This window comes from Fistularia commersonii, chromosome 33 (genome assembly GCF_037954325.1).
Source record: "Fistularia commersonii isolate RoL2024-O1a breed Wild chromosome 33, RoL_Fcom_v1.0, whole genome shotgun sequence".
NCBI classification, from domain to species: domain Eukaryota; kingdom Metazoa; phylum Chordata; class Actinopteri; order Syngnathiformes; family Fistulariidae; genus Fistularia; species Fistularia commersonii.
Genome location: NC_141316.1, coordinates 6,876,458 through 6,895,826, shown reverse-complemented (window position 1 = coordinate 6,895,826; position 19,369 = coordinate 6,876,458). Strand labels below are relative to the sequence as shown.

The window sequence follows — 19,369 nt, the reverse complement described above, 5'->3', positions numbered from 1 at the left end:
AAATATTGCTAAGCTGCTATTTTGCAGTGCAAGTGACGGATAAAGATGCCCTCCTGTACTTATTTCACACCCTTTGACCCTTTGACACCCCAACCAGTCATGATTGTGCGCCAATGGTCCCGGCTGGAACAATCGCAGGAAGGTGTGTCATCAGTGAAAAAAAAATATATTGAGGATGTGGGAATGTCCTCATCAAATTATCCTAATACCTCAGTCTACATAAATTAACTGCACTGCAACGGAGCAAGAAAACACGATGTCTGGCTCAGAATCCAAGCCCGGGATCACCATGGTGAGCATCAGTGAGGCGGAGGGGCAAGCAGACCCTTCGACCAGGAGGGGCACCAGGATCTTCCAGCGGTACATTCAGCCATGCCTGACGGAGCTCTTTGGAACGACCATCTTTGTTTTTGTGGGGTGTTCCTCTGTAGTTGGAAATGACAATGCATCAATTTTGCCGCCTGCTATTGCACATGGACTGACCCTGGCAGTGCTGATCTCACTATTTGGGTCAATTAGGTAAAGATTTGTTTTCTCACCATTTGTTTTTTCTCTGCTATTGCAATATCCATTCAGTCTCTATTTGGGTCAGTTTGTTTGCTTTTCTTCTCGATTAACATAAAGAACATTGATTTGTTTATTTTACTTTTGACCCCTTTGGATTACTTGGCCAAAAACATCAAACAAACAAACGCAGAAGCTGATTTAAGTTCATTTTACCAATTCGTTGAGAGATGTGAGAAATCATAACCAATTTTTAGTTGAATATCAGTTCCTATTTCATGATCATGTTGATCATGTTGATTTCAGCGGTGGGCACTTCAACCCTGCTGTGTCCCTGAGCGTCTATCTGTGCGGGGGGATGGAGCTGCGTCTGCTGGGGCCCTACTTCCTGGCCCAGATGTTCGGAGGGATGATCGGCGCAGGTTTGACCAAGGTAATTTGCTCGTGACACGACGGGACAAAACTTGTGACCTCGAGTTTTATTTCATAAAGAAACTACCTCAAGATTTGACAAGGGGAAGTCTCATGTTCGCTATGACTGACATGCCTCCTTCCTGAAGTAAAAGTGAAAGTCGCTGTGTCTTCGAGATGCGATCAGATAATCTAAAGTAGTTAACCGATGCACAGTCTGGGTGCAAAGTATGATGCCTGGTGCAAAATGGCTGTATGCTGTATGACATAAGTGTAACCAATCAGTCTTACCAATCACTTTCCCTTAAAGCCCAGGTGTATCGGTAACAGAGGTGAATCTCTATCTAATCCTGTCCTGTCACAGTAGCAACCATAGCTTACTGATCCATGGTATTTGGAGGTTAGTGTCTATAAGAAGCCTCTCTCGTAGATTTTCAAAAATTACATTTTTGAATGTCCCTCCCGAAAAAATAAAATCAACAATATATATATTATTTAGCATCTTTATTCAGAAAATAAATAAATTAAATACATAAAATTATTTGATGAAATTAATTTATCATTTAATATTAATTTTATTTGAAAAAAATGTGTTTTTTTTTTTCATTTTAATTCACAGTTTAATTCACAACAAATAAGCATTGCCTTTTTTGTTTTTAATCTTGGCATCTTATCTGTCACTGTCATGCGTGGCCATTTGTGCTGCTGCTGATCAATGGCTTTTAGCATTTAGTTTGTGTTTGATGCCGAAAACACCTCAATGATCACATCTTATGTCATGTGTTAGAAAATGTAAACATGCTGATTTAAATTTTTCTGCAGGTGAAAATACACACACTGGCCGCAAGTCATGATTCCAAAGTAACCACCAGTAAAATTTTTCTGTTACAGGGAATATACTCAGCTTCCTTTTACAAACCTAACATTGGAGGAGCGTTTAATACAGTATTACTACACGGAGACCTGGGGAAGGCAACAGCTGCAGAAGGGATGATGACCCTGATCCTCACCATGGTGGTCTGCATGTCGGCGTTAAACAGCCAAACGCGCTCAAAGTGGGCCCCTTTCCTCATTGGCCTCACCGTGACGGCCAACATACTTTGTGGGTAAGAGCTTAAGATGGGGATGGACGGGGGTGAGACGGGAATTATGGGTCCTGAAGCCCAGAAAGAGCGGCCCTTTCTTGACCACCTTTTCTCACAAATAGCATCAGGAGATCAGAAAACATAATCAACTTATTGATAAAATCATTGTTGATGATTTCTGGTAATTCAAGACTCCCTCAGAGTAATCTTTAAATGTCTATTTCTAGAAATGCATCAGCTTTAGAACAGCAAAATACCAACATAATGAAATGAACAACTCACAGGAACATATTCCAGAAATTACATTCATCAAATTGTTTAAGGATCAGCAAACAGTTGCTGCATCCCAAATTAGCATTTTATGACAATGGACACGATATCAAATGTGCTGTTCTGTCAAAATACACACCACTTCCCTGCTTGCTTAAATTCACAATCTGATGGGACTGCAGTGTCGATTATGGCGTGTAATCCGTAAAATGATATGACTTATGTGGATATTAACAACAGCAACATGCAAATCAGAACCAGGTGTTCATTAACATGCAATTTTTGTTGCCGTCTTTTCAGAGGGAGGATGTCCGGGGGTTGCATGAACCCCGCCCGAGCCTTCGGCCCTGCCGTGGCGGCAAATCAGTGGCAGCACCACTGGATCTACTGGGTGGGACCCACCAGCGGCGCGCTGCTCAGCACCATCCTGATCAGGTACGACCATCACAGGACGCACTGGGTTATCACGCCTAAACCTCCAGTTTTGGAAGGTTTTTCAACGCATTGGACCCACTTGCCGAACCCCTGCTTTCTCCCCGAGCGACAATATTTATGTTTGCATGGCTTGATTCAATGTAAATAATTATAATTATTAGTAAAAACCTCACTTTTGGAGTTGAGGCATCTTTCCCAGAGCTGTTCATTGCCATTTTGATTTCATTTCAATTGTGTGCTGCTTATTTCCATATCTATTACACGTTCTGACAATTTTGCACGCTACGGTTTCAACTTATAGTATTTATTACTTAACTACTGCATGGTCCACTTTCTGCTTTCTGTGAATTGAAATGACGAAAAGCACTTTCTATGCGTCTAATCTCAATCTCAAATAAACTATTTCACTTCAATGCACGTCATTTTCCAGGCACCCTCTGCTGTCAGCTGTGAGCAATAACCAGGTCTCTCTCGCCCCGTGCAGGTTGGTGTTCGGGGATGAGAACATTCGAGTCTCCTTGAAGTTTGTGCACAACTCAATAGAGCGAGCACGTTCAACCTGAGCCGGGACGGCACTTCACTTCTGAATAAAAATCTGCAATTTTTTTATTTTTCTTCTTTTCTTTAAAAGTAATCTGACTGTGTGCCATGACTTTTTGCAATAAAATTCCCATTTGTCCTTGACTGTGTCTGAATTCTAGGATTGTAATCAATGACTGGTATGAATGCTTTGATGCACTGAAGTGCTTGATGATATGATATAAATCAGATAGCTTCTCTCGGCTTGGACTTTACTTCAAAAGTTTAATCATTTTTGACTATAAATTCCACACACAACCCGTCGAGCAAATGATCCGGCTCGCTGTTATTGTTTTATAGCCAGTTTTATTCTCACCGTCTGGAGCAAAGTCTTCGATGTACATTCACCACCTGATACTTTTACAACTACCAAACCCGTACAAGGACAGGGCAACAGAAGACTCTATAAAACTAGATTATGATCCTCAACAGGTGCCCTTTCATCAACATAAAGCTGTCGGTGATCATCTAAATTATGCCCGGTGGAATTATTAAAATGTCTCCTAAGAGACGGGTGATGATTTGGAACCGGTGATGCCTTCTCTTCACGTCAACGTTTACCAACAGAAAGGATGCCAGGCTCAAAATGTTAAAAGAAATATGGAATTGCAGGGTTGTATTAACCTACCAGCTGATGTGTGTGTGCGTGTGTGTGTGTGTGTGCGTGTGCGTGTGCGTGTGCGTGTGTGTGTGTGTGGGGAGGGAGTAAATCATTTGGCCTCATCTCAATCTGGTTAACTCAATATTTTCCATGCCAGCCCGATATACACTGCATGTCGCTTATCTTGACATAAGGTCAAATAATCAAGACAATTTTTCATTATTTTTTTATAAACCTAAGGCTCATTAATCAATGCATTTTCGGATTCAAAGTGTTTATTGTCCTATGCACGTTGAGGAAACAGGTTTCCCTGTGCAATGATATTCTTACTTTACTGTCTGCAGTCAAGCCAGACAGAATAAAAAGGTGTTAGTAACATAACAGAGAGGTAGGTAGTTTAGTGTGGACTTAATATGAATAAATACATAACAGCAGGATAAAGGGCAGTGAATGATAAGACAAATATCTCCCAATTGCTTTGTTTTATGGGACATCATTTCCATTAAATACATTTATATTAAATTGCTTTCTGTGATTTTTTTAAGACAAATGATCTTTCAGCAAGGGAAAAAAAAAAAAAAATCACTTGAAATGGATAAGAAATGTGCATAATTCAAGACATGGTCTCAACCGGAATGCATCACCCTGCTCAGGCTCGTAAGCCAGAGAAGGGTTAATTTTTAACAAAGCTCCCAAATTTAATCCACATATTAACTTCTGCTGATTTTAAATACGAGATGCAGTTAAATACTACGATTGCAGTTACATTCAAGAGTGAAGCATTTCACAGTGTAATAATAAATAATCTCAATGTTGGTAAACCTGAATAATCTTTCTTTATATAATCTTTCTTTATATGGAGTGCATAACCGCCTAGCAAATGAGGTGATGCAAAGTCTACACCTTTTTTATCTATATGGGCCAGTTGTCTGTGTATACTTGTGCATTATAATAAACAAGTCATGACCTCTCAACCGTTATCTAATCCCCTTCGACGGGGTCACTCACCCGTCTTACCTTGGCTGCCCTTGTCTGAAGGCCCAGTGTGATGCAGAGGAACTTTTGTTTGGGCGAAGACTTCGTTAGCGTATCCTTCACCTTTGTTTTATCACGTGTCGCGGCCGGTTATAAATCACAACGGCTCGCGGCATGACCGAGTCCGCAGTCCAGACCAGGCGCAGGTGCCCAGAGGTGCATAGCAGGAAGAGACCGCTCAGTTGAAGTAGAGTCCTCCTGGAACAGAAGAGGTCACGTGATTAGGCAAAGCATGGGCGCCGAGAAAATGGAAATGGAGGATGGAGATTCTACTCTGATGGAGAAGGGCAAGAAGCCGCCTGCGGTAAAACCCCCCAATAAGTATGAGCGGGTCTTCCAGCCCTGTCTGGCAGAAATAGTCGGGACCACGTTTTTTGTTTTCATCGGATGCGTGTCTGTCATCGAGAACGTGCCGGCAGCCGGTCGGCTGCAGCCCGCTCTGGTGCACGGGCTGGCTGTGGCGGTGATGGTGGCGGTGATGGATAACATCAGGTAAGAGCTGATACAGGTGTGTTAAATTACATTGAAGCATCAAAATTCGTCACTGGGAATCTTTGCATCTGAAGTTGGTGATGAAGCACATGATCTTAGACAGAACACGAATTTGTTAATGTCATCTCCAACACAATGACCCTCAGCCTGTCTGGGTTTTCATGCAAATTTAACAAGCACGAGAGATGTGAGTAGTTCACATCTGGTTGTGATCTTTTCATATTTGCTTTTCATTTTTTTATTTTTGGGAGGGGTTGCATCAGGGTAGAAGGTAGAGTGATTCCTGGTTTGATTCCCGACTCCTTCTAGTGTGTGGAAGTGTTGTTGAGCACGACACTGAACCCCCAAACTGCTCCACTGGTGCCGCTAGATGGTAGCCAACTGCTCATCGTTCATCCATGATAGGTTGAATGCAGAGAAATGCAGATGAATGAAAATCCTCACTCCTTCCTCACTTCCAGTGGCTCCCATTTCAACCCACCATTCACAATTGGCATCTATCTATGTGGAGGCATGGATTTGGTCATGGTGGGGCCGTACCTGGCCAGCCAGCTGATTGGTGGGGTGCTTGGAGCTGCGATGGCCAAGGTCAGCTGGAACAAGCGATCGCAGAAAACGCGCAGTACAACCACACAGCGCTGTAATATCTTGAATGAACGCTCTCTTTCCGTTGCAGGTCATGACGCCTGCCGACAGATACTTGAATGCCACAGGAGCTGCGTTTGATATACTGAAGTCGGACAGCCAGCTGCCCGGTGCCATCTTCGGGGAGTTGGCCATGACCTGCCTGGTTACCATGGTGGTGCTGCTTGTGGCCGTCAATCGCAAAACAAAAACCCCGCTGGCTCCTTTCCTGGTCGGCTGTACGGTCATCATCAACGTCCTGGCAGGGTGAGGTGAAACGTTGGACTCCGGGGTCGCGCAAGTTTATCTTTTTAAAATCCGCTGTCAGGGCACGTTGCGCGATTGGAGTCGACATGCTCGCTCTATGCCTGTGAAGGTCTCCTCCTACGACATGCAGCTGAAGCCTAACTGGTCTGTAGATGTGTGTGAGAGAGTGAATGCTTAACTAGAGATTAACCTGGCGTAACCTGCCTCTTATCCATTGCCCGCTGGGTTTGCCTCATGTAACCCCCATGCAGTAGAGATAATAAATGCATATATTAAAGATAAACTATAGAAAACAAACAATCTGCTGCACATATACATTGCCTTATGCCAAAAGACATTTTTTTTAAGTCACTGGGTCAATTGATGCAACAGTATTATTTACACACTCATGCTGAATAATGCGGGAATCGTTATCAATGTTTCAAAACTTCTATCAAAATCACAGCAACTGCGAAAAAGAGTGTGTAGAAATCAAATACATTCCCAGTCTAGTTTTACACACAGTGCTGTGCAGTGATTTTTTTAAATGAGTTTAGAGTCATTTAGAGTTAAGTTAGTAATTTTCAGAAGTATTGTTCTTAATTTGATTTGATTTTATGCAAATAAAACCCAATTGTGTATTTAAAAAAAATCAGCTTCATGCATGGTGTATTGTTTTAGGTGTACCCTCATAAATGATAATGACACCTTGGCTTGGCAGCAAAATAGGAGGAGGTGCAGGATCCAGAATAATCTAGATTAAACAGTCCATGCCTCTCTAGTTTATGCTTCCAGAATGATAATGGCCACATTGGTTTGTCTGCAGGGGCGACATTTCAGGGACGTGTCTGAATCCGGCCAGGGCTTTTGGCCCGGCTCTGATTGCCAACTACTGGACCTATCACTGGGTTTACTGGGTCGGACCAATAGGAGGCGGCATTCTGGCTGCTGTTTTACTCAGGTGACTAGTTGGAAGATTACTAACTAAATGTAAAACAACAACAAATATAATAATAACGACAGCGTCCGTATTATTTCTCTCTTTTCTGTTTCAGGCTTGTTCTTGGGGATGACCAGACACGCATTATCATGAAATCTTAGCAGAGTATCCTGTTGTTGTTTTTTTTTCCCCACCCTGTAACTATTAGCAGATGTTTTTCAAACATGCTAGCATGTCATGTGGAAGCTGTTTTTGTTGTTTTTTGTGTGTGATGAAAGGATTTTAGCATGAAACAAACACAAAATGACACTATATGCAGACAATGTTGTCTTTTGCCCCTTCCTTTAAAACCTATAAAATGACTACGAAACAGAGATGTCTAAGTCTACAAAGGGTTGGGAATGCACTGCTGTCTTTTGTGTTGTATTTAGTAATAAGGTTATGATTAGCCATTGTGTGTGCCAATTTCTTGCCAATACAAAAAGTTGGAACAAAACAGAGCATGTATGTGTCCATGGTAACCACATCCCCCAGAGTGAAAACTTAGGAAACTACAATATCGCCATCAAATAGAAAAAGGCAGAACAGAGGAAACTGGTATGTTTTTATACCGTTGAAAAACTCAAAATCTCTACTTAGATGCATTAACGGAAACAGTAGGGAACAATAGCTTTCCTCCCGGCATTGAATAAAAACTCCCAAAGTGTGAATGAGGATTTTACACACACACACACACAGAACATGGAAGCTGGTGAATGTCACCTTTTTTGGGGATTTTTCCAAGAGTCTTCTGCTGGATTCACTTGCGCACTCATGTGAAGCCTCCACTGAAGGTGCAGGCCAGGTAAAGAACAGGAGGATTCTGCTTGAACGTAAATGGGATCAACCCGAAATGCATTTCCTCTCTCGGTTTGAGTCACATGCTCTGCACACCGGTTAATTTGATGACACTAACACCTGTCGGTTGCTTCAACTCACAGAGTAGTGCCAAATATCGCGAGATCGCCGTGCCTTGTTTTTAATCAATGACTCGCCAAACGTGCACGCTCCAGTGGCGCAATCGGTCAGCGCGCGGTACTTATATGGCAGTAATCTCGCGGGAAATGCCGAGGTTGTGAGTTCGAGCCTCACCTGGAGCATTATTATCGTCAATTTTGCGCAAACTATAAGATATGACACTGATTGATGGTGCTGATGGAGTACATGAGCGCTCCAGTGGCGCAATCGGTCAGCGCGCGGTACTTATACGACAGTAATCTCGCGAGATATGCCGAGGTTGTGAGTTCGAGCCTCACCTGGAGCATATTTATCATCACTTTAACGTCATTTATAACACTTTCATACTGAATGATTGTATCCATGCTTTACGTAGAAGTCACAACCGCGGACTCCGGTGGCGTAACCGGTCAATATGCTCCTTATACAGCAGTAATCTCGCGAGACATGCCTAGTTCGTAAGTTCGAGCCTCACCTGTAGCAGAGACGCTTCCTGTCTATAAAGCTGCGCATGCTCAGTTGCTCCTCCGCGATTCCAGCAATCTTGCGAGATAGGTCTTTGCATATTTGTCTTAAACACGTTGTGAAACTTTTAATGATTCAAATCTACTATTATCGATCAAAAATATTGGGCCCTTTTACTGCAGTTGTCATCCAGCGACCTGCAAAACTGGACCAAAATATGTGAACCGGCCACGTAAAAAAAAAAAGAACATGCACAAATAGAATACACAGACACTTGTCCGATTTAGACGTTTTATGCATTTATTGATTTTTCATGACGAGGTATCGTCATCATGCGTCGTCGCGATGACTGCGTCGCAATTTATCGGTATTTGTCGGAAAGGGCCAGGGCCGTGTCGGACAGGAACTTGTCAAAGGAGACGTGGATCTCGGGGGTGAATTCCTTGGTGTAAGTGGCAGCCAACACCACAAGGATGCAGTGGTTGAGGAACTGCGAAGAAAAACAGAAACGGGTGTCAGGACGGGGTTGCACTTCAATTTCGCCTTGAAAAGGGAGGTAACCGTGGTTACAAATGGGGGAAATGACGCAGAGCGCATGCGTAATTGGTTGCGCGTAACGGCTAAATCTCAGGCGGGCGCAGCTGAAGAGGCTCACCTTGAAGTTGGCTGGGTCCACTTTGATTTTGAAAGCGTGCAGCTCGCTGAGCTCCAGCATGCCGTCCACCAACTTGTCGATGTTTTTCACGGCGAAGTCGACTCCGCCCATGACCGTCCGTCCGTGCTTCTTCACGGGGCCGGATCCGTAGCTCAGATCGGGCCAGTGGCTGAAGTAGGTCTTGGTCTGGGGGTAGACGCAGAGCATCCTAAAGGGCGAGAGATCAATGACACGCTGATCGAATACAGAAACGCGTATCGATTCCCTAACCCTTATGTGGTGTCCGGGTCTGTGGGTACACGCACATACACACAAGTGAAAACACCACACAAGGGTTAAAGGAAATCAATGTAATATTAGACGTACCTCCCCAGAGCATCTGCACCGACGGCATCGGCGTTCTTGCCGATTTTGGCCCAGAACTTGACCACGTTTTCCTTGTCAGTGCTGGTCAGAACCATGATGAAAGTGTTGCCGTCGTGGTAATTGCCCCTTCTATTTAACATCGGTTGGCACAGCCGCCACACCCACGCGGATCGTGCCAAAGACGGGGCCGGTGACGCAGGTCGGACCCGTCTTCGGCCGCTGATAAACAGGTTGGTGGCCGGACGCCAGCCGCCGGGTGGTATCAGCCGGGTGCACGGTTGGTGCAAAGAAAAAAAGAGAAAAAAACACGCACATTTTTGGCGGGGAGCGCATCGGCGGTGGGTGAATACGCACGGGGCACGTCGGGTCACAAGCGATTGATGATATCGGCTTATCAATCAATACCACAATATCACATGATCCCACTGCATTACTTCAACTTGTGGTAAAAGTAGCATTACCGGTTTTACTTTATTGGAATACAAATGAGAACTTTTATCAGCTATATTTATTGTATTCTATTTTATTAACTAACAAAGTGAAGACAAAATAAGTAAAATTTATATTGGTTATTTTGTCTTCACTTTTTATTATGCCATTCCCCATGTTTCTCTTCAATAAAAAATAAAAATAACAGGATGTATATTAATCCCGTTGATGAATCGGTTTTCTGTTACTAATACTAATGACAACTTGTACTAATATCAACTACATTTATTTGATTTGATGAACTAAAATTAATTTTAGCTATTTCTTGTTTACGGTTTTTATTATGTTTTCCCCATGTTTTCCTTCGATGAATTAAACTAAATTTATAGGATCTAGATTAACCTCCTTTGCTGATTTGGTTTTCTGTTTCTTCTGCCAATTTGTGAGATAAATTGACACATTTATTTGGTTTAGAATCCAAAATGACATAATACAAAAACTAATGATAAATTCCTAGACAGATAGATAGATAAATAGATAGATAGATTTGAATTTAAATGCACAAATAAACAAATAAATGAATAAATAGACAGATAGATTTAATTTAATTACAGAAATAGATACATATCTTAATAATCCATAAATAAATAATAAGATCCCCAAACATTGATTTTTTGTTGAGTTTAAGAATATATACACAAATCAATAATCAAGTAATCATCAAACAAATGTAAAAGTAAACAGTGCTTCTTTTTGTACTTTGACCTTCTATTGAATTCTAAAAATAGATTCACGTCTGAATGTGTCAATTTCAGATGGATACACCCGTAATAACCGACAAACCATAGTAAATGATTGATTCTTTCTTCAAGAATGTTGATTTTAAAGCAGGATTGTCATGCAGCCCTTGAATTAATGTTCTCGATCAACAGGAGGAAATAACAACCTTCACTTTTTTTATCATGGCCCTCCAGTATTTTCTTAATGTGAATTTGGGCCAGGGAGTCTGGGTGGAGGGGGCGCAGCAGCAGATAACACAAGTGTGGCTTTCCAGATAACACTCCACCACTGAACACTCTCCCATCCAACATATTCAAATGTATTCTTTGCTAAGTTTACCAAAAAGAACTTGCTGATTGAATCAACTCAGCGAGAATCATGACAAAGCAAGAAACTGGTGAAATGAAAAACTTAGGTCAGCTTCTTTCAGAATCCAGATGCTCTACATGTTTCCCCAACTTGTCATTTCACCCAATCGCTACAACAAAAACCTTTAATGATTAATATATACATAATGTGTATATTTTAATCATTGATATCATAATCAATTATGTTTATATACACATAATTGGTATGTGTGTATACACATATATAGTATAGTGTATATACTATAGTGTAGTATATATACATAAAAACGGTATGTATAATATATAAATAAGTCATAAAAACAGTATGTATAAATAAATAAATAAATAAATATATATGTATGTATGTATATATATATATGTGTGTGTGTGTGTGTACAGTATACAGTATAATTCAAGTTAGGATGCAAAAAGCACCACTGCAACAAAGCCTGACAATGAAGTACAAGTAAAATGAAATGGCACAGCAGAACATGCACGTCTACGCATGTATGTATATGTATGTGTTTGTGTGTGTGTGTGTGTGTGTGTGTTTGTGTGTGCTTGTGCGCCTGTCCCCCCTGTGAACTTAATAAGTAATTAAAAAATGAAACAAAGTAAATTAAAAAAAAAAAACTCTTAGAAATACGCACCACAACCAGATGTAAACACACACACGCACACACACTCACTCACTCACACACACACACATACACACACATACACACACACGCACATTCCCTTCAATTTTACGTATCTTAGAAACTGATATGAATATCAAGTAACCACTTCAGCTTTCAGTCCGCCCCCCCACACAATGTGTCAATGTCTGACTTTACCCCAATATTTTTCCATTATTTATTTCTTTGTTTGTTTGTTTTACAACTGACAACTGATTTCTCTAAATATTTAGATTTTTTTTTCTGATATTTATTTAATATATAGACATTCAAATCTTTTAATTGCCCTTTTTAGGAACACACAAAGCCATTCCCTTCATCCCCATGAATCCAGTTGAGACCCCCTGCTCTCCCTCACCAGGTACCCGACTCTTCATTATTGATCCTGGATACTATTTTACATTTTTCTGAAGCTATATGGAAATAAAGTAACCCCGGAATCGTCAAGAAACTTCTAGAGAGTTCCACGGTTATCTGGGGCCTCCCATCTGCAGCCAATCCCAGCGCCCCCCGGTCGCAGGGTGGATGCGTTCTGGGGCGTTTAAATAGACGGATGCTCATCCAGAGTCATTCAGTGTTTTTTCTCTTCTAAACCTGAACCAAAACCCGAACTAAGAGCAAACATGGTTGTCTGGACCGAGCAGGAGCGCGGCATCATCACCAGCATCATGAGTGCGCTGGACTACGAGGACGTCGGCCCCAAGGCTCTGAGCAGGTACGGAAGCAAGCGAGGTTGCACGCTTTGAAAACAACCTCAACTCCTCAACTCACTTGTTTTCTCTCCTCCCTGCAGGTGTCTGATCGTCTACCCCTGGACCCAGAGGTACTTTGGCGCTTTCGGCAATCTCTACAACGCCGAGGCCATCAAGACCAACCCCAACATTGCAGCTCACGGCATCAAGATCCTGCACGGTCTGGACCGGGCCATGAAGAACATGGACGACATCAAGGCTACCTACGCCGAGCTGAGCGTGCTGCACTCCGAGAAGCTGCACGTGGATCCCGACAACTTCAAGGTAGATATATGAAATATGCACGAGAAATATCCTGCGAAACAAAATAAAGAAATATGCATGAGAAATGTCCTGCGCAAAAAAAAAAGTATAGAAATACGCATGGGAAATATCCCGTGGCAAAAAAAACAATAGAAATATGCACGAGAAATGTCGTGCAAAACAAAATATCTCATATGCATGAGAAATATCCTGCGAAAAACTATAGAAATATGCATGAGAAATATCCTGCGAAAAAATATAGAAATATGCATGAGAAATATCGTGCGAAACAAAATATAGAAGTATGCATGAGAAATGGCCTGCGAAAAAAAATAGAAATTTGCATGGGGAATATCCTGCAAAACAAAACACAGATAAATGCATGAGAAAAATCTTGCAAAAGAAATCTTAGAAATACGCAAGAGAAATATCCTGCAAAAGAAAATAGAGTATTATGCACGAAAGATATCCTGCAAAAAAAAAAAACAACATAGATTTTTGATTGCAATCTAACGGCCCTTCTTTCTCTCCGTCCGCAGCTGCTCGCTGACTGTCTGACCATCGTCATCGCCGCCAAGATGGGCAGCAGCTTCACCCCTGACACCCAGGCCGCCTGGCAGAAGTTCTTGGCCGTGGTCGTGTCCGCCCTGGGCAGGCAGTACCACTAAACCCCGCGGCCTCCGCGCTCCACGGAAGGCGCCGGGACGCCTGCGTTTCTCCTGAAATTGAGAAATAAAGGGTCTTTCGGGGAAAAGTTACATGTTGAGTCGTCTCATTTCCTTCGCTTGTTGGTTGTTTTATATCCTAGTCTCGTCGGTTTTATTCGGGAGAAAGTGCATTTCAATGAGGTTTTAACCTTTATGATCCACATTGAGGCTACTGTCACAAGGCCTATGACTAAGTAATAACCCTAGGGACCGACACACACACACACACACACACACACTCACACACACACACACTCACACACACACACACACACACACACTCACACACACACACACACACACACTCACACACACACACACTCACACACACACACACACACACACACTCACACACACACACACACACACACTCACACACACTCACTCACACACACACACACACACACACACACACACACACACACACACACACACACACATACACACAGAGTAATAATCACTGACCGTTTGAATTCTTATGAAGTATGCAAATGTAAGGAAATTAAAAATAACTTATGTGCCCTCTAGGATGCGCGCTGGCGCCATAGTGCACTGCTCCAGCGTTCTCCGCGCACAAACGCATGAAATGAAATCCAAACTGAACTGTAAATAAATTAAACACATAATTTATTTTGTACCATTTTGCAAAAGTTAGTACAGAAAACAATCACTAAAACAGTAAATAAATTAAACACATGATTTATGTTATACCTTTTAGTAAAAGTAATTACAGTAAAACAATGACTAAAACTGTCCAGCCAATGATATGATGCGATTCACACGTACTTACCGACGCAGCCAATCAATTTCATTAACACTGCAGTGTGCCTCCGTGCTGCGAAACGCAGCTAAATGCTGCTAGCCTACCACTATGGCGAAACGAACGGGAAGTGGCATGTCCACTCAACGAGCCAAATTAAAACAGAAATTAGAAATTGCGAACAGAAGAACAAGATTTTTTTCATCTTCCCAAACTGCATGTTTTTGTATTGTGGGAGGAAACCCACGGGGAGAACATGCAAACTTCACACAGAAAGGTCCCCTTGTTGGAATCAAATGAGGGTCCGTTGAATTATTATTACTCTACTATTTACGTCGCTGCAACAGTATGCTTATTATTCATTTATTGCTACCTATCTGGCTTCACTGTGAGCAAAGAACTAAGAATTTCATTGTACACGGAAACACGTTTCCAGACTTTGAATCTTAATTTTATCACATTGTAATCAAGTTGACATCCAACTCGGTATATCTTTTGGATTGCGGCAAAGTCCACTCCAATGTTATTCGAGGAACAAAAAGAGTTTCATGATAATCTGAGGCGAGAATATATTAATTTTGTAAAAGAAGGGGGTGGGTTTGAACGATTTGAGCGATTGAGGAAGTATTTCAGCACCACAGACAGCTCCCTGTCCAACACGCAACATTTACCGAACATCACACCTGGATTACAACACTGGAAAAGATCTAGAGTTCATCCCAATTTACCCAAATTGAGTTTCAGATGGGCTCAATCTTAATCTCAAGTGAACTTCATCACGGTGATGAGGATGAGCAGTGCGCCATCGCAACCGTCAGCGTCCGCATCCAAGGAGCGCCTGTAGTTCCAGACATCAACACTAGATGGCGACATTTTGCAGAAATCATCTCCGGGTTGAGTTGAATGGAAAGCCATGCTCATATGCATCACTACAAGGCCCTTTGCTCTGGGGTGGTGCGTTCAAAGAACACACTCATTGAAGAAATACACAACTTCCTGTTTCACAACCACTGGCAGATGGGTAAAAATGTATATCATTAGGTTTGCTATTAGAGAAGTTCAACCGCAAAACCACTGAAACAAAAACACAGGCAGCATTAGGGTCAAGGATAATCTTTTAAACATAAAATAAACAAAGAAATATCATAAAAACACTTCACATTTAAAGAGCATGTCTTGTTTTATATGTTGAATGCACGTACCCTTAAAACGATAGTGAGAACATATAAAGTTTAGCCGGCGCAGTGGTTAGCGCTTCCACCTCACAGCGAGAAAGACCTTGGTCAGATTCTGCCTCCTCCGGCGTGGAGTCACCGTATTCTCCTCACGTCTGTGTGCGTTTCCACGGTTTCCTCCCAAAGTCCAAAAACATGCAGGAGGTTCTATGCAGACCCTAAATTGCCCAAACATGGTTGTGCGTCTCTACACATGGCCCCATACGTGATCGACTAGGGCTAACGCCGTCTCTCGCCCAATGACAGCTGGGGCAGATGACAGTATGAAGCCGGAGATGAGTAAGAGTCGAGTCTTGTAGTTGTCTGTACTTGCATTTAACGCTGTGTGGTATTGCTTTACATAGCACAAAATAAGTATTTAGTAGACGCAAATATGTTATACTACTAATGGCCACCTGTAGATATAAGTGTCTCAGTCTCATCTATATTTTTCGGCCAGCACGGCGGCGAACGCCGAGAGGTACTTGTCCATCGCTGCGTGCAGGAGCTCCGTGAAGTCTTCACCCATGTGACAGGCCAGCGACACCAGCATACAGTGTGAGAAGAGCTGCGGGAAGGTCGAAGAGGCGGGGCGTTACTGACCGACACACAGCAAGTGGAAACGATGCAACCATCATTGTTTGATATCTTCCCACGCTGGTAAAAGCCTCAATGACAGATAGTTGGTATGAAATCACTAATCAGGGTTCTCAAGAGGCTCCGGTGTAAAGGTCAAAGTGCACTGCTAGTGAAATTGAGGCTGAGGCTACCTGAGGCTATCAGACTTTTTAATTCCTCTTCCCTCAGCCGCAGGGAATCTTCAATCTTTGTAGTTACTGCTAACAGCTAAGACAATTTATATTTCATTATATTTCTTATTCTTCCTCCTTTCCACTATTATCTATTACTGTTATGTTTTTACTTGAAACTCTGGCACAACAATTTCCCTCGGGATTAATAAAGTTGTTCTCATCTCATCTCATCTCAAATTGCTGGATTTATGTTTTCACGGCATAAACATGAGCGATACCTAATATCATCCACACGTTACGGTTATCAGCCAATTACGCGTTGTCAGTGGTGTCTGAATTCTCCAAATATGATCGCGACCATATATCGCGACTGTAAACTGCACGAGAAGTTTGCTATCGGTTTGTTACACCGAAAACAAATTGTTTATTATTTCAGTGTAAAAGGATACAACCGTCCGTCTCCGCGCTCTCTCCGAGGAAGGGCACCTTGAAGTTAGTGGGGTCAATCCGCAGCAGGTAGGCGTGCAGCGTTTGGAGGGGGGCCAGGGCGACCGTCAGCTGATCGATTTCCTGGGCTCCCTCCGCGATGGCCAGGACGATCTTCTCCCCGTGTTTGAACAGGTGAGGGGAGCCCGGGCTGATGTCCAGGTGGGAAAAGTAGGTCTTGGAGCCGGGGTAGGAGACGAACATCCTGGGGGTGAATACATACTAGGTGAGCGGGTTGCCCGGGATATCATCATTAAGATGGGATGGAAGTTCAGGCAATTTTTTTTTTAAACTATAAATTGGTCAAACATTAACTCAAACTAGCAAAACTGTAAACAACACACCCCCCCCCCCATCTACCTGAGAAATAACTGATGAGAAATAATGAAATACCACATTCACTCCATCATCATCAGTGAATCAGGCTGATACATCTATCTTATGTTCTGTCCATTATTATTATTCTTATTACTAAAATATCAGAAATGAACAGAAATCATAATTCTGGCTCACATCCATCTGCACATAGCTTGTGTCATATTGCACATACTACTGCAAAAGGGGAGATTTTCTATTTATTATTATTATTATTATTATTATTATTTTTAGAATAAACAGTAGTAGTATCAGTAGTAGTATCAGTAGTATACAAATTATGTTTTTATTATTATTATTGTTATAAGTGTATTATTATTATTATAGGTAGTAGTGGGGGTATTAGTAGTATAATTTTCACATTGTTGGTATTATTATCATCATTTTTAATATCATTATTATTATTATAGTGGAGTAAATGAGATACCTGAGAAGTGCGTCTGCGCCGAGGTTCTGTGCCACCGAGGTCAGTTTGCCCCAAGTGTCCCTGAGCATCTGCCTCTCCCCCTTTGAGAGCATCACCGGGAATCCACGTTGATGAGCTAGATATTTCCAGAGAAAAAATAATATATAATACAAAAAAAAATTATATAATTATAAAAAATTATGTTGTTATAATAATAACAACAACATGAAGGACTTCCGTCAATCAACCATTTTGGTCTGGGGATGGAGGCGGGCGGCTCGTCTCTGCCGGCGTTATCAGGCGGCCGCCAGGACAGGGCGGGGTGGGGGGTCCGCATAAGCAGAGATATCTGCTCGATCGTCCCCCCTCCTGTGGGTAACCACAAATAGCAGCTGGAGAATGGAGGTTTTGTCCCCCTAACCCTCCTCCTATTAAACTGTTTTTATGCGGCCACAGTCAGGACGGCTGTATTCCTTACCTACTGTGTCGGGTTCTTAACATTTTGCCCACTGCATTTACTTCCACAGGTCTTTAAATCGCAGCTCCCAGTCGATGAAGTGAGTCACGGAAAAGCCTTCCTGTTATTCCATGAACGTAATAGCTAATTAGTAGAAATGAAGAACTTTATGGATCATCTCACTTAAAAAAAAAACCAAACTGAATGGAGTTATCATTATTCATTATTATTTCACTTGTGTGTCTTGCAACTTTTTTCCCCTTTAAACTGCAAACACTTTAACCAAGATCATAATCAGAAAGCAGCCACGCTTTTTATTTTCTTTCCTTCTAGTTTCTCCATTCTTTTTTATTCTTATTATTTATTTGTGGTGAATCAAGGTATGTTCTTTGTCTCTCTTGTTTTTTGTCTTCAATGAGTTTATGATTTGTCTAATAGCAGGCTTGTTACAAACACCGAGGCTGCAAGTCTGATAATGTTGATTGGAGGGGGATTAATACTATAAGGGTGAAAAAAAAAAACAATAAAAAAAATGATGGCGGTTTCAGTGAAGCTGATCCCTTTGCAGATTCATGAGCCTTTGCACGCTGGGCTTCTGTATGCCAGTGGGTGGAGGGCGAGTGGAGGGAAGGGGGTTCAGAGTGGGTCACCAGTGCCAGTTAAGTTCCAAGTCACCTCCCATCACCTGACATGACATGACCTTTTTTTTTGATGTGACCTGACATGACCCCCCCATCCCTAACCTTTGGCAGCCATGCAATGGCTGTCTTAAAGATATTGGGTTTTAGTAGGTCGTTGCTGCTTTAGCAAGGTTGCTGAATATTTATCTTCCATAGAGTAGACATTGCACTGAAGCTGATTTTTTTTTTTAAATGAGCGGTAGCCATGAAAATATTGAAACATAAGAAAACAACATAAACAGTGATACTGTGAATGATTACGCAGCGTCACCATTTGAGGGCAGCTTGACTCAGCAGAGTGGAGTGATCTCATCGCCCACAACAAGTGTGGCCAGAGCTCACTGTTGCGGTGAGATAAGGGGGTTTGCTCTACATCCTGAACACGACAAAGGAAGAAAACCAAAATAGATTAAAAAGATTCCCACATTCCGCTCTAATGTTGTTAATAACTCAATTGTAACAGTAGTGCTAAATGTATGATCTCTTATTTTAACGTTATACATATCTTATATGTGCAAAAGAGGAATAAGGTTTTTGTGCCATGCAATGAGGTTATGGGAAAGGATATTGTAAAATAGATGGAGCAGAAGTGAGTTTTTG

General features: G+C 42.0%; 5 protein-coding genes and 2 non-coding genes across 11 annotated transcripts; 5 read left to right on the top strand and 2 right to left on the bottom strand.

Moving 5' to 3' along the window:
• The first annotated feature begins 96 nt into the window (after positions 1–96).
• LOC147214823 (aquaporin-8-like) lies at positions 97–3,398 on the top strand. Its single transcript, XM_086140612.1, has 5 exons — positions 97–519; positions 811–937; positions 1,807–2,021; positions 2,571–2,705; positions 3,190–3,398. The coding sequence occupies exons 1-5, from the start codon at positions 257–259 to the stop codon at positions 3,266–3,268; spliced, it is 819 nt and encodes a 272-aa protein (XP_085996738.1). The 5' UTR covers positions 97–256; the 3' UTR covers positions 3,269–3,398.
• A 1,668-nt stretch (positions 3,399–5,066) lies between these two features.
• aqp8a.2 (aquaporin 8a, tandem duplicate 2) lies at positions 5,067–7,519 on the top strand. The gene is made up of 5 exons (XM_086140653.1): positions 5,067–5,412; positions 5,874–6,000; positions 6,089–6,303; positions 7,109–7,243; positions 7,338–7,519. The coding sequence occupies exons 1-5, from the start codon at positions 5,153–5,155 to the stop codon at positions 7,381–7,383; spliced, it is 783 nt and encodes a 260-aa protein (XP_085996779.1). The 5' UTR covers positions 5,067–5,152; the 3' UTR covers positions 7,384–7,519.
• A 748-nt stretch (positions 7,520–8,267) lies between these two features.
• On the top strand, positions 8,268–8,361 carry trnai-uau (transfer RNA isoleucine (anticodon UAU)). The gene is made up of 2 exons: positions 8,268–8,305; positions 8,326–8,361. It is a non-coding gene; the product is annotated as a tRNA-Ile (tRNA).
• A 70-nt stretch (positions 8,362–8,431) lies between these two features.
• On the top strand, positions 8,432–8,525 carry trnai-uau (transfer RNA isoleucine (anticodon UAU)). Its single transcript has 2 exons — positions 8,432–8,469; positions 8,490–8,525. It is a non-coding gene; the product is annotated as a tRNA-Ile (tRNA).
• Positions 8,526–8,962: 437 nt separating this feature from the next.
• hbae5 (hemoglobin, alpha embryonic 5) lies at positions 8,963–9,863 on the bottom strand. The gene is made up of 3 exons (XM_086140978.1): positions 9,705–9,863; positions 9,339–9,546; positions 8,963–9,173 (listed from the first exon to the last, which is right to left on the bottom strand). The coding sequence occupies exons 1-3, from the start codon at positions 9,842–9,844 to the stop codon at positions 9,045–9,047; spliced, it is 477 nt and encodes a 158-aa protein (XP_085997104.1). The 5' UTR covers positions 9,845–9,863; the 3' UTR covers positions 8,963–9,044.
• Positions 9,864–12,487: 2,624 nt separating this feature from the next.
• hbbe2 (hemoglobin beta embryonic-2) lies at positions 12,488–13,690 on the top strand. The gene is made up of 3 exons (XM_086140980.1): positions 12,488–12,652; positions 12,731–12,953; positions 13,472–13,690. The coding sequence occupies exons 1-3, from the start codon at positions 12,561–12,563 to the stop codon at positions 13,598–13,600; spliced, it is 444 nt and encodes a 147-aa protein (XP_085997106.1). The 5' UTR covers positions 12,488–12,560; the 3' UTR covers positions 13,601–13,690.
• Positions 13,691–14,268: 578 nt separating this feature from the next.
• On the bottom strand, positions 14,269–18,129 carry hbae4 (hemoglobin alpha embryonic-4). 5 transcript variants are annotated; one of them, XR_015104324.1, is made up of 4 exons: positions 17,654–17,942; positions 16,852–17,056; positions 15,602–16,181; positions 14,269–15,409 (listed from the first exon to the last, which is right to left on the bottom strand). XR_015104324.1 is itself a non-coding variant. In XM_086140983.1 (4 exons), the coding sequence occupies exons 2-4, from the start codon at positions 17,743–17,745 to the stop codon at positions 16,053–16,055; spliced, it is 426 nt and encodes a 141-aa protein (XP_085997109.1). In that variant the 5' UTR covers positions 17,746–17,768; positions 18,111–18,129; the 3' UTR covers positions 15,480–16,052. The 5 variants fall into 5 exon arrangements, 3 of the variants coding, with proteins under 3 accessions (XP_085997109.1, XP_085997108.1, XP_085997107.1); XR_015104325.1 differs by lacking the exon at positions 14,269–15,409 and adding an exon at positions 15,455–15,473; XM_086140983.1 differs by lacking the exon at positions 14,269–15,409 and adding an exon at positions 18,111–18,129 and having other exon boundaries at positions 15,480–16,181; positions 17,654–17,768.
• Positions 18,130–19,369: the final 1,240 nt, after the last annotated feature.

Excerpts from the sequence above, each read along its gene's own strand:
- LOC147214823 (XM_086140612.1), top strand. The coding sequence starts at position 257 with ATGTCTGGCTCAGAATCCAAGCCCGGGATCACCATGGTGAGCATCAGT. Across the intron at positions 520-810 it reads TCACTATTTGGGTCAATTAG|CGGTGGGCACTTCAACCCTG; the intron begins GTAAAGATTTGT and ends TGTTGATTTCAG. Across the intron at positions 2,706-3,189 it reads CTCAGCACCATCCTGATCAG|GTTGGTGTTCGGGGATGAGA; the intron begins GTACGACCATCA and ends CGCCCCGTGCAG.
- aqp8a.2 (XM_086140653.1), top strand. The coding sequence starts at position 5,153 with ATGGGCGCCGAGAAAATGGAAATGGAGGATGGAGATTCTACTCTGATG. Across the intron at positions 5,413-5,873 it reads GCGGTGATGGATAACATCAG|TGGCTCCCATTTCAACCCAC; the intron begins GTAAGAGCTGAT and ends CCTCACTTCCAG. Across the intron at positions 6,304-7,108 it reads ATCATCAACGTCCTGGCAGG|GGGCGACATTTCAGGGACGT; the intron begins GTGAGGTGAAAC and ends GTTTGTCTGCAG.
- hbae5 (XM_086140978.1), bottom strand. The coding sequence starts at position 9,844 with ATGTTAAATAGAAGGGGCAATTACCACGACGGCAACACTTTCATCATG. Across the intron at positions 9,547-9,704 it reads GGTGCAGATGCTCTGGGGAG|GATGCTCTGCGTCTACCCCC; the intron begins GTACGTCTAATA and ends CTCGCCCTTTAG. Across the intron at positions 9,174-9,338 it reads TGGACCCAGCCAACTTCAAG|TTCCTCAACCACTGCATCCT; the intron begins GTGAGCCTCTTC and ends TTTTCTTCGCAG.
- hbbe2 (XM_086140980.1), top strand. The coding sequence starts at position 12,561 with ATGGTTGTCTGGACCGAGCAGGAGCGCGGCATCATCACCAGCATCATG. Across the intron at positions 12,653-12,730 it reads GGCCCCAAGGCTCTGAGCAG|GTGTCTGATCGTCTACCCCT; the intron begins GTACGGAAGCAA and ends TCCTCCCTGCAG. Across the intron at positions 12,954-13,471 it reads TGGATCCCGACAACTTCAAG|CTGCTCGCTGACTGTCTGAC; the intron begins GTAGATATATGA and ends CTCCGTCCGCAG.
- hbae4 (XM_086140983.1), bottom strand. The coding sequence starts at position 17,745 with ATGCTCTCAAAGGGGGAGAGGCAGATGCTCAGGGACACTTGGGGCAAA. Across the intron at positions 17,057-17,653 it reads GGCGCAGACGCACTTCTCAG|GATGTTCGTCTCCTACCCCG; the intron begins GTATCTCATTTA and ends ATTCACCCCCAG. Across the intron at positions 16,182-16,851 it reads TTGACCCCACTAACTTCAAG|CTCTTCTCACACTGTATGCT; the intron begins GTGCCCTTCCTC and ends ACCTTCCCGCAG.